The sequence below is a fragment of the Rhinopithecus roxellana genome, chromosome 10 (assembly GCF_007565055.1).
Source record: "Rhinopithecus roxellana isolate Shanxi Qingling chromosome 10, ASM756505v1, whole genome shotgun sequence".
Lineage (NCBI taxonomy): Eukaryota > Metazoa > Chordata > Mammalia > Primates > Cercopithecidae > Rhinopithecus > Rhinopithecus roxellana.
In genome coordinates this window covers 59,930,083-59,944,978 of record NC_044558.1, presented here as the reverse complement: position 1 = coordinate 59,944,978, position 14,896 = coordinate 59,930,083, and the positions used below count along the sequence as shown (strand labels likewise).

The following is a 14,896-nucleotide window of genomic DNA, read 5'->3' as shown; positions in this document are numbered from 1 at the left end:
TGAAACACTTGCAGTGTCCAGAAGAGTGCTTGATGAAGAAAAAAGTTGGTAAATTTTAGTGAATTTTGGCATTTGGAATAGCATCTATCATTCTGTAGCTCCCAGTCCTGTGGTATGCAGCTGTTGAGATGGCAGTTCCTGTTGCAGCTTGCTGGTGCTAGGGTGGGAAATAGGGGCTTTGTCCTCCAAAAAATTGAGGTTATGTGTTTCATTCACTACTTTTGATTGCTGAGGAGCTGCCAGAGTGCTGGCCACTGTTTCACACATGCACACCCCCTGACTGAAGTTGCTTCCCTAGTGGCACTAGACAATTGAACTTAAAGAGAGAGAACGCTCCTTTTTTCTTTATGTTTTCTTTTCTTATTGGATCTAAGCATTTAAGGAAATCTCTGTCAAGTCACTGAAAGACTACAGAGATAAAAGAACAGAGATTCAGTGACCACATGCAACCAGGTATACACTCTTTGCAAAGACAATCTGGAAAAGTCACAAAACAAATGCAGCTTTCATAAGTAACAATTATCTCTAGGGAGGCACTGGAATCTGACTTTCAGAGTTACCATATTACAGCACACAAAATGTCAACTTCCCAACAAAACTTTGCAAAGCAAACAAAGAAACAGGACTATATGGCCCATTCACAGGAAAAAAAAAAAAAAAAAGAAATTGGTGGGGCATGGGGGCTCATGCCTGTAATCCCAGCACTTTGGGAGGCCAGGCGGGCGGACCACGAGGTCAGGAGATCGAGACCATCCTGGCTAACAGGGTGAAACCCCATCTCTACTAAAAATACAAAACATTAGCTGGGTGTGGTGGCGGGCACTTGTAGTCCTAGCTGCTCGGGAGGCTGAGACAGGAGAACGGTGTGAACCTGGGAGGCAGAGCTTGCAGTGAGCCAAGATCGCGCCACTGCACTCCAGCCTGGGAGACAGCGAGACTCCATCTCAAAAAAAAAAAAAAAAAAAAAGAAAAAGAAATTGACAGAAACCACCCCATAGCAAGCCAGACAATGGACCTACTAGACAAAGACTTTAACTGTCTTAAATATGCTCAGAGAGTTGAGGGAAACTATGAAAACACAAACAAACAAAAAACTAAAGGAAATCAGGAGAACAATGTATAAGCAAGTAAGGAATATCAATAAAAATACTTTTAAAATATAAAAATGAATGAAATAGCAATTCTGGACATAAAGATACAAGAGCCAAAATAAAGATTTCACTAAAGGATTCAACAGCAGAGTTGAACAGGCAGAAGAAAGAATCAATGAACATGAAGATCGAACTGAAATTACTTAAGCTAAAAAGCAGGAAAAAAAATGAACAAAGAAAAAGGAACAGAGGCTGGGCACAGTGGCTCACATCTGTAATCCCAGCACTTTGGGAGCCCAAAGCGGGTGGATCACTTGAGGTCAGGAGTTCAAGACCAGTCTGGCCAACATGGCAAAACCCCATCTGTACTAAAAATACAAAAATTAGCTGGGTGTGGTAGCCCACGGCTGTAGTCCCCGCCACGCAGGAGGCTGAGGCAGGATACTCTCTTGAACCTAGGAGGTGGAGGTTGCAGTGAGCCAAAATGGTGCCACTGTACTCGAGCCTGGGTGACAGAGCTAGACTCCATCTCAAAAAAAAAAAAAAAGAAAAAGGAACGAGCCATGGGGCCTACTGGGACACCATCAAATGTATCAATGGCTAAACCAACCTAATTAACACATGCATTACCTCATATGCTTCTCTTTTTTGAGGTGAAAACACTTAAAATCAACTCTACTGTCTTAGCAATGTTCAAGTATACAATATATTGTAATAACTATAGTCCCCATATGTATAAGAGCTTTTGAACTAAATCCTAATTTTTTTGTGTGGTTGGGTCTCACTCTGTCAGTGAGTGGCACGATCACAGCTCACTGAAACATTTACAACCCTAAATTTCCCTCTGAGGTTTTACTGCATCCATAAGTTTTGGTATGTATGTTTTCATTTTAATTTGCTCAATGTATTTTCTTATCTCCCTAATGATTTCCTCTTTTTATTCATTTGGTGTTTAAGTATGTTGTTTAATGCTCACTTCAGTAGCACATGCACTAAAGTTAGAACGATTCAGAGAAGATTAGCATGGCCTCTGAACAAGGATGACATGCAAATTCGTGAAGCATTCCATATTTTAAACATTTCAGGGCTGGGTATGGTGGCTCATGCTTGTAATCTCAGCACTTTAAGAGGCCAAGGCAGGAGGATCACTTGATCCCAGGAATTTGAGACCAGCCTGAGCAACATGATGAAACCCTGTCTCTTAAAAAAAATACAAAAATCAGCTAGTTATGGTACCAGCTACTTGGGAGACTGAGGTGGGAGGATTGCCTGAATCTGGAAGGCTGAGGCTACAGTGACCTGTGATGGTGCCACTGCACCCCAGCCTGGGCAACAGAGCAAGACCCTGTCTCAAATAATAATAATAATAATAATGCCAGGCACGGTGGTTCACACCTGTAATCCCAGCACTCTGGGAGGCCAAGGCGGACAGATCACCTGAAGTTGGGAGTTCAAGACCAGCCTGACCAACATGGCAAAACCCCGTCTCCACTAAAAATACAAAAGTTAGCCGGGCATGGTGGTGCATGTCTGTAATCCCACCTACTTGGGAGGTTGAGGCAGGAGAATCACTTGAACCTGGGAGGCAGAGGTTGCAGTGAGCCAAGATCACGCCACTCTACTCCAGCCCAGGCAACAGAGCGAGACTCTGTCTCAATAAATACACAAATAAATGAATAAATAAATAATAACAAAATTTTAGAAAGAAGGCAGGGTATGGTGGCTCATGCCTTTAATCCCAACATTTTGGGAGGCTGAGGTGGGAGGATCGCTTGAGCCCATGAGCTCAAGACATGCCTAGGCACCATAGTAAAACCCCCATCTCTACAAAAAATGAAAATAAAAAGAGAGTTAAAAAAAAAAAGAAAGACCTTAAATCAATACTCTAACTTCAGACCTTAAGGAACTAGAAAAAGCAGCACAAACTGGACCCAACAAAACGGAGGGAATAATAATGTCTAGAGCAGAGATAAGTGAAATAAAGAATAAAAATAAGGCAGGTGCAGTACCTCACACCTGTAATCCCAGCACTTTGGGAGGCTGAGGCAGGAGGATTGCTTGAGGCCAGGAGTTCAAAGCCTGTGCAAGACAGTGAGACTCCATCTCTATGAAATTAAAAAAAAAAAAAAAATTAGCTGGGTTTGGTGATGCATGCCTATAGTCTCAGTTACTCAGGAGTCTGAGGTAAGGGGATCACTTGGGCCCAGGAGTTTGAGGTTGCAGTGCATATGATCACACCACTGCATCATTCCAGCCTGGGTAACAAAGCACGACCCCATCTCTCAAAAACAAACAAACAAACAACAACAAAAACCAAGAAGAATAAAAATAGCAGAAAGAATCAACAAAACCCAAAATCTGTTATCTAAAAAGATCAACAGAATTTACAAACTCCTGCTGCATTGACTGGGAAAAAAAGAAAGAAGATGAAAATAAATAAAATCAGAAATGAAACCGGGGATATTACTCCTTTTTTTTTTTTTTGAGACGGAGTCTGGCTCTGTCGCCCAGGCTGGAGTGCGGTGGCCGGATCTCAGCTCACTGCAAGCTCCGCCTCCCGGGTTTACGCCATTCTCCTGCCTCCGCCTCCCAAGTAGCTGGGACTACAGGCGCCCGCCTCGTCGCCCGGCTAGTTTTTTGTATTCTTTAGTAGAGACGGGGTTTCACCGTGTTAGCCAGGGTGGTCTCGATCTCCTGACCTTGTGATCCGCCCGTCTCGGCCTCCCAAAGTGCTGGGATTACAGGCTTGAGCCACCGCGCCCGGCCTACTACTAATTTTACATAAATGAAAGGATTATAAGAGAATAATATGAATGACTATAAACCAGCATATTAGATAATTTAGATAAAACAGACAATTTTTTTTGTTGTTTTGTTTTGTTTTGTTTTGAGACGGAGTCTCGCTCTGTCGCCCAGGCTGGAGTGCAGTGGCCGGATCTCAGCTCACTGCAAGCTCTGCCTCCCGGGTTTACGCCATTCTCCTGCCTCAGCCTCCCAAGTAGCTGGGACTACAGGCGCCCGCCAACTCGCCCGGCTAGTTTTTTGTATTTTTTTTTTTTTTTTTTTCCGAGACGGAGTCTCGCTCTGTCACCCAGGCTGGAGTGCTGTGGCCGGATCTCAGCTCACTGCAAGCTCCGCCTCCCGGGTTCACGCCATTCTCCTGTCTCAGCCTCCCGAATAGCTGGGACTACAGGCGCCGCCACGTCGCCCGGCTAGTTTTTTGTAGTTTTTAGTAGAGACGGGGTTTCACCGTGTTAGCCAGGATGGTCTCGATCTCCTGACCTCGTGATCCGCCCGTCTCGGCCTCCCAAAGTGCTGGGATTACAGGCTTGAGCCACCGCGCCCGGCCGTTTTTTGTATTTTTTAGTAGAGACGGGGTTTCGCCGTGTTAGCTAGGTTGGTCTCGATCTCCTGACCTCGCGATCCACCCGTCTCGGCCTCCCAAAGTGCTGGGATTACAGGCTTGAGCCACCGCGCCCGGCCAAAAGAGACAAATGTTTAGAAACATTAAGTCTCAACAAACCTATAATAAGAGATTGAATTGTTAAACATAAACCTCCCAACAAAGAAAAGCCCAGTATCACATGGCTTCGTTGGCAAATTCTACCAAATATTCAAAGAATTAACACCAATCCTACTCAAACTCTTTCAAAAAACAGAAAAGAATGGAACACTTCCTAATGTTCTATGAGGCCAACATCACCCTGACACCAAAGCCAGAAAAAGATATGACAAAATTCAGGCTGGGCATGGTGGCTCACACCTGGAATCCTAGCACTTTGGGAGGCTAAGGCAGGAGGATCCCTTGAGTCCAGGAGTTCAAGACCAGCCTGGGCAACACAGGGAGACTTAGGTTTCTTAAAAAAAAAAAAAAGATATGATAAGAAGACTATAAACCAACATCCCGCATGAATATAGAAACAAAAATCCTCAAGAAAATAACAGCAAACTGCAAACTGGATCCAACAATACATTAAAAAAATTATATGCCATGACCAACATTTATCCCAGGAATGCAAGAGTGGTTCAACATAAGGAAATCAATCAACGTGATACACCACATTATCATCTCAATAGACACAAAAAAGATGTTTGAAAAAATTCAATACCCTTTTATGATTTAAAAAGAAAAACACTCAGCAAAAGCTCAAAGACATTATGCTAAGTGTATAAGTTAGTCACAAAAGTATAAATATATGATCCCACATATATGAGTTTCTTAGAGTAGTCAAATTCATAGAGACAGTAGAATGGTGGTTGCCAGAGGCTGGAGTGAGGGGAGATGGGAAGTTAGTGTTTAATAGGTATAGCATTTCACTTTGGGATGAAAAAATTCTGGAGACAGATCACGGTGATGGTTGTACAACAACGTGAATGTACTTAATTACACTAATCTGGACATTCTTAAAGGGTTAAAATGATAGAATTTTATGTTATGGGTATTTTACCACAATAAACACACATATACACACATATTCAGCAAACTAGGAATAGAAGGAAACTTCTTTTAACACTAAAACGGCATTTATGGAAAGCTCTGAGTAGGGCATGGTGGCACATGCCTGTAGTCCCAGCTACTCAGGAGGCTGAGGCAGGACTGCTTGAGCCCCGGGAGCTCAAGGCTGCAGTGAGCCATGAACATGCCACTGCACTCCAGCCTGGGCAACAGAGTGAGACCCCATCTCAAAAGAAAAAAAAAAAAGCTGGCCGGGCATGGTGGCTCACACCTGTAATCCCAGCACTTTGGGAGGCCGAGGCAGGTGGATATCTGAGAACAGGAGTCAGACCAGCCTGGCTAACATGGCAAAACCCTATCTCCACTAAAAATACAAAAATTAGCTGGGCTTGTTGGTGTGCGCCTGTAGTCCCAGCTACTCGGAAGGCTGAGGCAGGAAAATTGCTTGAACCAGGGAGGCAGAGGTTGCAGTGAGCTGAGATCGCGCCACTGAACTCCAGCATGGCCAGCAGAGCGAGACTCCATCTCAAAAAAAAAAAAAAAAAAAAAGTCAAGAGAATAGTGACAAGTACCTAACACATGAAAAGAAGGATGAAAAAAACAAAAAAGCCGGGCATAGTGTTATGTGCCTGTAGTCTAAGCTACTGGGAAGGCTGAAGTGGGAGGATCACTTGAGCCCGGGAGATGGAAGTTGCACTGAGCCGAGATGGTGCCACTGCACCCCAGCCTGGGTGACAGAACAGGACCCATCTCAAAAAAAGAAAAGAAAAGAGTACTTAAAATGTTGGCACACTCTGCTCTTGAGAACTCAAAGTGATGTTTGAAAACTTACGCACTTGATTTTGATGTTGAAAAAACCTAAATGTGTAAATATGCGAGCCATTCTAATGTCTGCGACAACCACACGGTATGATTTGTAAAGCACTCTTAATTAAATGTAAGATGGCATAGGATCAAGAGCATATGGTATTGCACTTAGTAGATTAACAAATGTTTGATGATGTTATATTTAATTATTTCCAGCCTAACCTCTGGTAATCTAAACAAAATCAAACTTTTTGCTGTGAATATCTTTACACAAGCAACAGCATAGAAAATTGTCAAATATTATGTCAGATGCTCATGTGTTAACTTCAGGGTCAGGGCACTTACTTTCAGACCAAATTCACCTCTATTTTTACGCTCAGACTTATATAAACAATGACAGGTAAAACCAAAGTTAAATTTCTCATGACTAAGAGGACTGTATGATAGTACATATAGAACTCAAGTTTCCCTGAAATCACTAAAATATTTACATAAGGATAGTTATTTTTTTCCAATTTTTCTTTTTTTTTTTTTTTTTTTTTGAGACGGAGTCTCGCTCTGTCGCCCGGGCTGGAGTGCAGTGGCCGGATCTCAGCTCACTGCAAGCTCCGCCTCCCGGGTTTACGCCATTCTCCTGCCTCAGCCTCCCGAGTAGCTGGGACTACAGGCGCCCGCCACCTCACCCGGCTAGTTTTTTTGTATTTTTTTTAGTAGAGACGGGGTTTCACAGTGTTAGCCAGGATGGTCTCGATCTCCTGACCTCGTGATCCGCCCGTCTCGGCCTCCCAAAGTGCTGGGATTACAGGCTTGAGCCACCGCGCCTGGCCTCCAATTTTTCTTAATTTTTAAATTTTTTTTTTTTTCTTAAGAGGTCTCACTCTTGTCACCAGGCTGGAGTAGAGTGGTACAATCACAACTCACTGCAGACTCAAACTCCTGGGCTCAAGCAATCCTTCCACCTCAGTCTCCTGAGTAGCTGGGGCTACAGGAACATGCCACCAGGCCGGGGTAATTTATCTATTGATTTATTTGTGGAGAGCAGGTCTGGAACTCCTGGCTTCAAGAGATCCTCCAGTCTCTACCCCCTCAAAGTGCTGGTATTACAGGCATGATTATTATTTAGAATAACAGTCTTTATTATTCTAATCATAAGTAAAGATTCCTCAAGATGCTGAAGTATTAAATTCTCTTTTTTTTTTTTTTTTTTTGAGACAGAGTTTTGCTCTTGTTGTCCAAGCTGGAGTGCAATGGTGTGATCTCTGCTCACAGCAACCTCCGCCTCCCGGTTCAAGCGATTCTCCTGCCTCAGCCTCCCAAGTAGCTGGGATTACAGGCGTGCCCCACCACACCCGGCTAATTTTTTGTATTTTTAGTAGAGATGGGGTTTCACCATGTTGGCCAGGTCTCAAACTCCCGACCTTGTGATCCGCCCACCTCAGCCTCTCAAAGTGCTGGGATTACAGGTGTGAGCCACCATGCCCGGCCTGAAGTCGTAAATTCTAACTCATAATTTTACTTCAGTGAGGAAAGTCCACTTTGAATTAGTAGGAATAAAGGAACTTTACATAACTCTTAAAAGATCTCACTATCAGAATGAAAAATGCATCTAGTTTCCCCCTAAAAAGCATCTTTCCCCTATGAACTTTTATAAACCCAATGAAAATGTTAAGTTCTAGTCTCTTGACTCACTTAAAGTCTTATAATACATTAGGAAACCCAATTATAGTCCATCTACCCCTAAGACGCAGCTGTTTCAACACTTCCATACAGGATTCTTGCACATCTATAAATGAAATAAACTATATTGGAGGAATAAACTAGCCAATGCATGCAGAAAGTTATATAGGCAGTAACGTTGCTTTCAAAAGAGTTTTTGTTTTGTTTTTCAAATGTAGTCTCACTTTGTTGCCCAGGCTGGAGGGCAATGGCACCATCTCTGCAACCTCCGCCTCCGGGGTTCAAGTGATTCTCCTGCCTCAGCCTCCCGAGTGGCTGGGATTACAGGCCCGCAGCACCACACCAGGCTAATTTTTGTATTTTTGGTAGAGACGGGGTTTCACCACATTGGCCACGATGGTCTCGAACTCCTAGGCCCAAGTGATCCGCCCGTCTCAGCCTCCCAAAGTGCTAGGATTACAGGCGTGAGCCACCGAGCCCGGCCGAAAGGAGATGTATCATCTGTTATCAACAATTGGCTTGATACGTAAAGATCCAGAAGCATCTTAAGTTTTCTTCGTCATTTTTTCATTTCACAGCTTATGTTTTAAAAGTCAGAAACCCCAGAATTAAGTAAAGTCTTAAAGCAAGCTAGTGATAAGATATAGCTGCACGGACTTCTTCATCAAGGACTTCCATATCTTTCCAACAAGAAACGAACGAATATTCATCATTCAGCACCAGCTCCCAATTTCCCAACTTCCTAGATATCCTTCCTATGCTATATGTAACCCGTTCTTCACATAACGTCAGACTTACCCCCACATACACCAACAGTCCCCAAGTCTCCAATGCACATTGGCACAAAAGCCTCTCAACATTCATCTGGTTGCTTATCAGGGACCACTCTTCCTTCTTCTACTGATCCTGCGCAGGTTTCATATAGCCTACAATCGCTTTTTCCATTTCTTCCACAATACTCAAAGCGACAAAGGACAAGTCCCCTTCCCACAATCGTAGACAGCTTTTTAAAACTCTATACACCTCCTTCCCACTCAACCACTTTTCTTAGTCTCTATCCGCCTTTGTTATTCAGAAGGTGTAGGGTCTGGGAAAATCTCACTCACCTCATGCTATAGGCACCAGCACCCAGTTCCTGGCCGATCCCGGACAGGCTAGCATCAAAGTCCTGCACCAACCCGGATTCAATCACTTCGTCGGCCAGGGGCAGCTTCAGAGCCCAGGCCATCCTGGCTCCTTCCTTGCCCCAGGAGACACCGTGTCTTGTACAAAGGCGCGGAGGGTAAGTCTACCCAACAGGAGTAACACAGTAGAAAACTACAAACCAGGGTTTCCCACGCAGTGCCCACCAGCCACCCCCAAACCCGACCAGCACTGCTCGTCTAACTAATCTCCCGTACCCTTGGCTGCTAGTTCTTGGTTGCCCCAGGTTCCAAAATCCCCCCTGCCCAGGTCTCAGGAACGTGAGGACCCTTTTGCTCAACTACTGCAGACTTCCCAGAAGCAGCTCTGGACTCCCGCACTCCCACTCCTTAAGACACCCTCTTGAGAGTTCGTAGTGGTGGCTTGCTGCTTCCCAGACAGACCAGCAGCAGCCGCAGGAAGCTAGCCCGGCGCTCCCACGCTGCGTTTGCACCTTTTCCCCCCGCCCCTTTCTGCTGGAGGCCCCCTCCCTCCCAGGGCTCGCTCTCTCTTTCCCCTCCAGGCCTCGCTTCCGGTCAGTCCCACGATCACTTCCGGTCACCCCCTCTCAACCCCACGGCTTAGAACCAAATCCAGGTTTCCGCTGAGCCGACTCCTCGCTCTCTGTAGCCCCCGATGGCCTGGAAACATGGAAGGAGAAAGTCCAGCACAGGCGTGAAACCTGGACTCCCCAGGCCCTTCCACCGCCCGCCGCCCCAGCGCCAACCAATCATGGCGTCCTCTTTCTTCGCCTGCCCGGCGAACATGACGTCACGCTGTCGCTCGCCTATAAAGAAGAGACCTCGTCAGTCTCGGCCGCGATGATAGGCGGGCTGCGCCACGGGTCTGCCCCCGAGATGGGCTGGGCGATCACGGAGAGGACCCGGCGTGCAAGTGTCCGGGTTTAAACGTCTCTCCGTGTAGTTGCCAGAGTTCTAGTATCCGCTACTCATCAAGTCATCACCCTGAACCGTGGAAGGAGCCCTCCTTCTAGCCTTATGAACCCACTCCACCCCTGGCGGACTCTTGACTACTTCCCATACGCTCCTTACGTGCGCGCGCTTGCTCCTGCTCATCCTCCTGTCTCCTTAAACTCACCTCTCCGGAGGTCGAGACCCTGCATAAATCCCACTTCCCTCTATATTTATTTTATCTTAGGCATCCTCTCTAATGCAATTGAACAAAAAAGCATGAGATCAGTAAAAATGTGGTTTTTAGGCCGGGCGAGGTGGCTCACGCCTGTAATTCCAGCACTTTGGGAGGCAGAGGTGGGCGGATCACCTGAGGTCGGGAGTTCAAGACCAGCCTGACCAACATGGAGAAACCCCGTCTCTACTAAAAATACAAGAATTGGCTGGGTATGGTGGCGCGAGCCTGTAATCCCAGCTACTCAGGAGGCTGAGGCAGGAGAATAACTTGAACCCAGGAGGCGGAGGTTACAGTGAGCCGAGATCGGGCCATTGCACTCCAGCCTGGGCAACAAGAGTGAAACTCCATCTCAAAAAAAAAAAAAAAAAGCCGGGCGCGGTGGCTCACGCCTGTAATCCCGGCACTTTGGGAGGCCAAGACAGGCGGATCACGAGGTCAGGAGATCGAGAGCATCCTGGCTAATACGGTGAAACCCCGTCTCTACTAAAAATACAAAAAATTAGCCAGGCGTGGTGGCGGGCACCTGTGATCCCAGCTACTCAGGAGGTTGAGGCAGGAGAATGGCGTGAACTCGGGAGGTGGAGCTTGCGGTGAGCCGAGATCACACCACTGCACTCCAGCCTGGGTGACAGAGTGAGACTCCGTCTCAAAAAAAAAAAAAAAAAAAAAATGTAGTTTTTAAAAGGTTGTTGTGCTGGTATGGGATGTTGGAATTTAAAAGATCTGAAAATCAGAGTTTAGGCGTCTTCACTTATTAGTTTGGTGTCTTCAGAATAATTGCTTAATCTCACTGAGATTTAGCTTCCTCCTTTGTCAACGGGAGTAACTATATCTGCTTCACCTTCCTCCTTTGAGGATTGAGTGATAATGGCCATTGTTTATTAAGTATCAACTATTGCTAGGAATTTTATTACACCATGAGTAGTCCTCAAAGCAATCTTGGAATTAGAATGATAAAGCTAAGTATAATAACTCTTCTTTTATCAATAAGGAACCAAGGCTAAGCGCTTACATTGGCCAGAGCTAAATTGACATGCCAGCTTCAGAGCTGATTCCAAAGCCTGGCATTTTTCATTACAAGACATTGCCTTTATGTGAAAGTATTGGTTCATTGTTGTACTCCATTGCCGAATTTTTAAAAATCTGCCTTGACTTATACTTTTGTATATATCTGCTTCTCTCACTAGATTGATCTAAAGAACAAGGAATAGGTCTTTTTCAGGCTTGTGTTCTAAATATCTCCTACTATAGTTCCTGCATTCAATAGGACTTTTAAACATGTTTATTAAATTTAAAAAGGAATGAAAAAGGAATAAGAGAATCACGAAAAAGAAAGAAGTAGACATGAAGTTGACAACATGTTGTGCCGGTGTGGGGTGTTTCAGCCATAGGCATTTCTCTGAGGGCTCCGGGCTTAAGCCCTGCGATCCAAGTCTTGGCCCATTCTGGAGATATTCAGTATCTCTTTAAGCCATCTTTTCTTCCCATGAGCCAATTCTATCTCAAAATGTGTGACTGTGGGTAAAGGAATGGGTCCCGGGCTCATAGACCACAAGAGAGATGTCACATGGAGATCTGAGGGCTCAAAGTTTTTGCACAGACTAGAGTGCAGTGGCACAATCTCGGCTCACTGCAACCTCGCCTCCTAGGTTCAAGCAATTCTCCTGCCTCAGCCTCCCAAGTAGCTGGGATTACAGGCGTGTACCACACACCTGGCTAATTTTTGTATTTTTAGTAGCGACGGGGTTTCAGCATGTTGGCCAGGTTGGTCTCGAACTCCTGACCTCAAATGATCCACCTGGCTCAGCCTCCCAAAGTGCTGGGATTACAGGCGTGAGCCACCATGCCTGGTGGTCAAAATCCTTTGTAAACCAGCATTGTACTTAGGGTATTTTTAAATCTCTCTTAGATAGAGCCATGCCTTGTTTGACCAACAGCTCCACCTCTAGCTGTATAACCTCAGGCAAGTAATTTTACATCTCTGAGCCTCAGTATTTTAATGCATAAATTAGTGCAAATAATACCTCCTCCTAAACTTGTGAGTATTAAATGAGGTACCAAAATGCCACTAAAATAGTAATGATTCAATAAATGTTAGCTCCAGTCTCCCACTAGTAGTACACTTCTGCTTCTCTATTAACATTGGGTTGATTTTGTTATCCTATTTTAATAACATTAATTTACATTGTAAAGTATGTTATGGGCTTAGGCTTTTTTTGTTTCTTTTAGAGACAGGGTATAGCTCTATTACCCAGACTGGAGTGCAGTGGCCTGATCAGAGCTCACTGTAACCTCAAACTCCTGAGCTCAAGCAATCCTCTTGCCTCTGCCTCCCAAGTAGCTGGGACTACAGGTGCACACCACCATGCCCTTTGAGACAGAGTCTCACTCTATCACCAGGCTGTTGTGTGGAGGTGTAATCTCGGCTCACTGCAACCTCTGCCTCCTGGTTTCAAGTGATTCTCATGCCTCAGCCTCCCAAGTACCTGGGACTACAGGCACGTGCCACCACGCCCAGCTAATTTTTGTATTTTTAGTAGAGACGGGGTTTCACCATGTTGGCCAGGATGGTCTCGATCTCTTGACCTTGTGATCTGCCCACCTTGGCCTCCCAAAGTACTGGGATTACAGGCGTGAGCCACTGCACCCAGCCATGTTTTCTTTTTTTTTACTTTTGGTTTTGGTTTTGAGACCGGGTCTCACTCTGTTGCCCAGGCTGGAATGCAGTGGCATGATCACAGCTCATTGCAGCTTCCACCTCCCAGGCTCAAGCAATTCTCCCACCTAAGCCTTCCAAGTAGCTGGGACTAAAGGCATACACCACCACACCAGTTAATTTTTTATTTTTAGTAGAAACAGGATCTTACTATGTTGCCCAAGCGACTGTCAAACTCCTGGGCTTAAGCGATCCTCCCACCTCAGCCCCCCAAAGTACTGGGATTACAGGCATGAGCCAAGGTACCCAGTCTGTTATGGTTTTAATAGCATTTTATTATTTATTTATTTATTTATTTTTGAGACAGAATCTCCCACTGTTGCCCAGGCTGCGGTACAATGGTGCGATCTCTGCTCACTGCAACCTCCACTTCCTGGGTTCAAGCGATTTTCCTGTCTCAGCCTCCCGAGTAGCTGGGACTACAGGCACACGCCACCATGGCTGGCTAATTTTTGTATTTTTAGTTGAGACGGGGTTTCACCATGTTAGCCAGACTGGCCTTGAACTCCTGACCTCATGTGATCTGCCTGCCTCGGCCTCTCAAAGTGCTGAGATTACAGGTATGAGCCACCGTGTCTGGCCTCAGTAGTACTTTAAAATACATTGTCTTGGCCTGGCGCCATGGGTCATACCTGTAATCCCAGCACTTTGGGAGGCTGAGGCAGGAGGATCACTTGAGCCCAGGAGTTCAAGATCAGCCTGGGCAATATATAGTGAGACCCCTTCTCTGCAAGAAATTTAAAACTTAGGCATGGTGGTGTACACCTGTAGTCCCAGCTACTCAGGAGGCTGAGGTGGGAGAATGGTTTGAGCCCAGGTGTTCCAGGCTACAGTGAGCCATGATTGGGCCATTGTATCCAGCCTGGAAAACAGAGAAAGACACTGTCTCTATTAAAAATAAATAAATTAGGCTGGGCGCAGTGGCTCAAGCCTGTAATCCCAGCACTTTGGGAGGCCAAGGCGGGTGGATCACCTGAGGTCAGGAGTTCAAGACCAGCCTGACCAACATGGAGAAACACCGTCTCTACTAAAAATACAAAATTAGCTGGACCTGGTGGCACATGCCTATAATCCCAGCTACTAGGGAGGCTGAGGCAGGAGAATTGCTTGAACCTGGGAGGCGGAGGTTAGAGTGAGCCGAGATCGTGCCATTGCACTCCAGCCTGGGCAACAAGAGTGAAACTCTGCCTCAAAAAAAATAAATAAATAAAATTAATTAATTAATTAATTAATTAAAAAATACATCATATCATTTAATCTTCACAGAAGTTTTTGTTTTGCTTTTCTTTCTTTCTTTTTTTTTTTTTTTTTTTTGAGACGGAGTCTCCCTGTGTCTCCCAGACTGGAGTGCAGTGGTGCCATCTCGGCTCACTGCAAGCTCTACCTCCCGGGTTCACGCCATTCTCCTGTCTCAGCCTCCCGAGTAGCTGGGACTACAGGCGCCCACCACCATGCCCAGCTAATTTTTTGTATTTTTAGTAGAGACGGGGTTTCACCTTGTTAGCCAGGATGGTCTCGATCTCCTGACCTCGTGATGCACCCGCCTCGGCCTCCCAAAGTGCTGGGATTACAGGCGTGAGCCACCACGTCCGGCCTGTTTTTTTTTTTTTTTTTCTTTTTCTTTTTTTTCTTTTTTTTTTTTTTTTTTTTTTGAGACGGAGTCTCGCTCTGTCGCCCAGGCTGGAGGGCAGTGGCGAGATCTCGGCTTACTGCAAGCTCCGCCTCCCGGGTTCACGCCATTCTCCTGCCTCAGCCTCCCAAGTAGCTGGGACTACAGGCGCCCGCCACCTCGCCCGGCTAGTTTTTTGTATTTTTTAA

General features: G+C 45.6%; 1 protein-coding gene and 1 non-coding gene across 3 annotated transcripts in view; one reads left to right on the top strand and one right to left on the bottom strand.

Annotated features, from left to right (window-relative positions):
• Positions 1-9,992, bottom strand: part of TFCP2 (transcription factor CP2) — an 83,571-nt gene extending 73,579 nt beyond the window's left edge. For both annotated transcript variants that reach the window (XM_010385323.2, XM_010385324.2), the window contains exon 1: positions 9,138-9,992. In XM_010385323.2, coding sequence (XP_010383625.1) covers positions 9,138-9,259 — 122 coding nt within the window. In that variant the 5' untranslated portion in view covers positions 9,260-9,992. The remainder of the gene's footprint in view (positions 1-9,137) is intronic.
• On the top strand, positions 2,060-2,166 carry LOC115900106. Its single transcript, XR_004059786.1, has one exon. It is a non-coding gene; the product is annotated as a U6 spliceosomal RNA (small nuclear RNA).
• Positions 9,993-14,896: the final 4,904 nt, after the last annotated feature.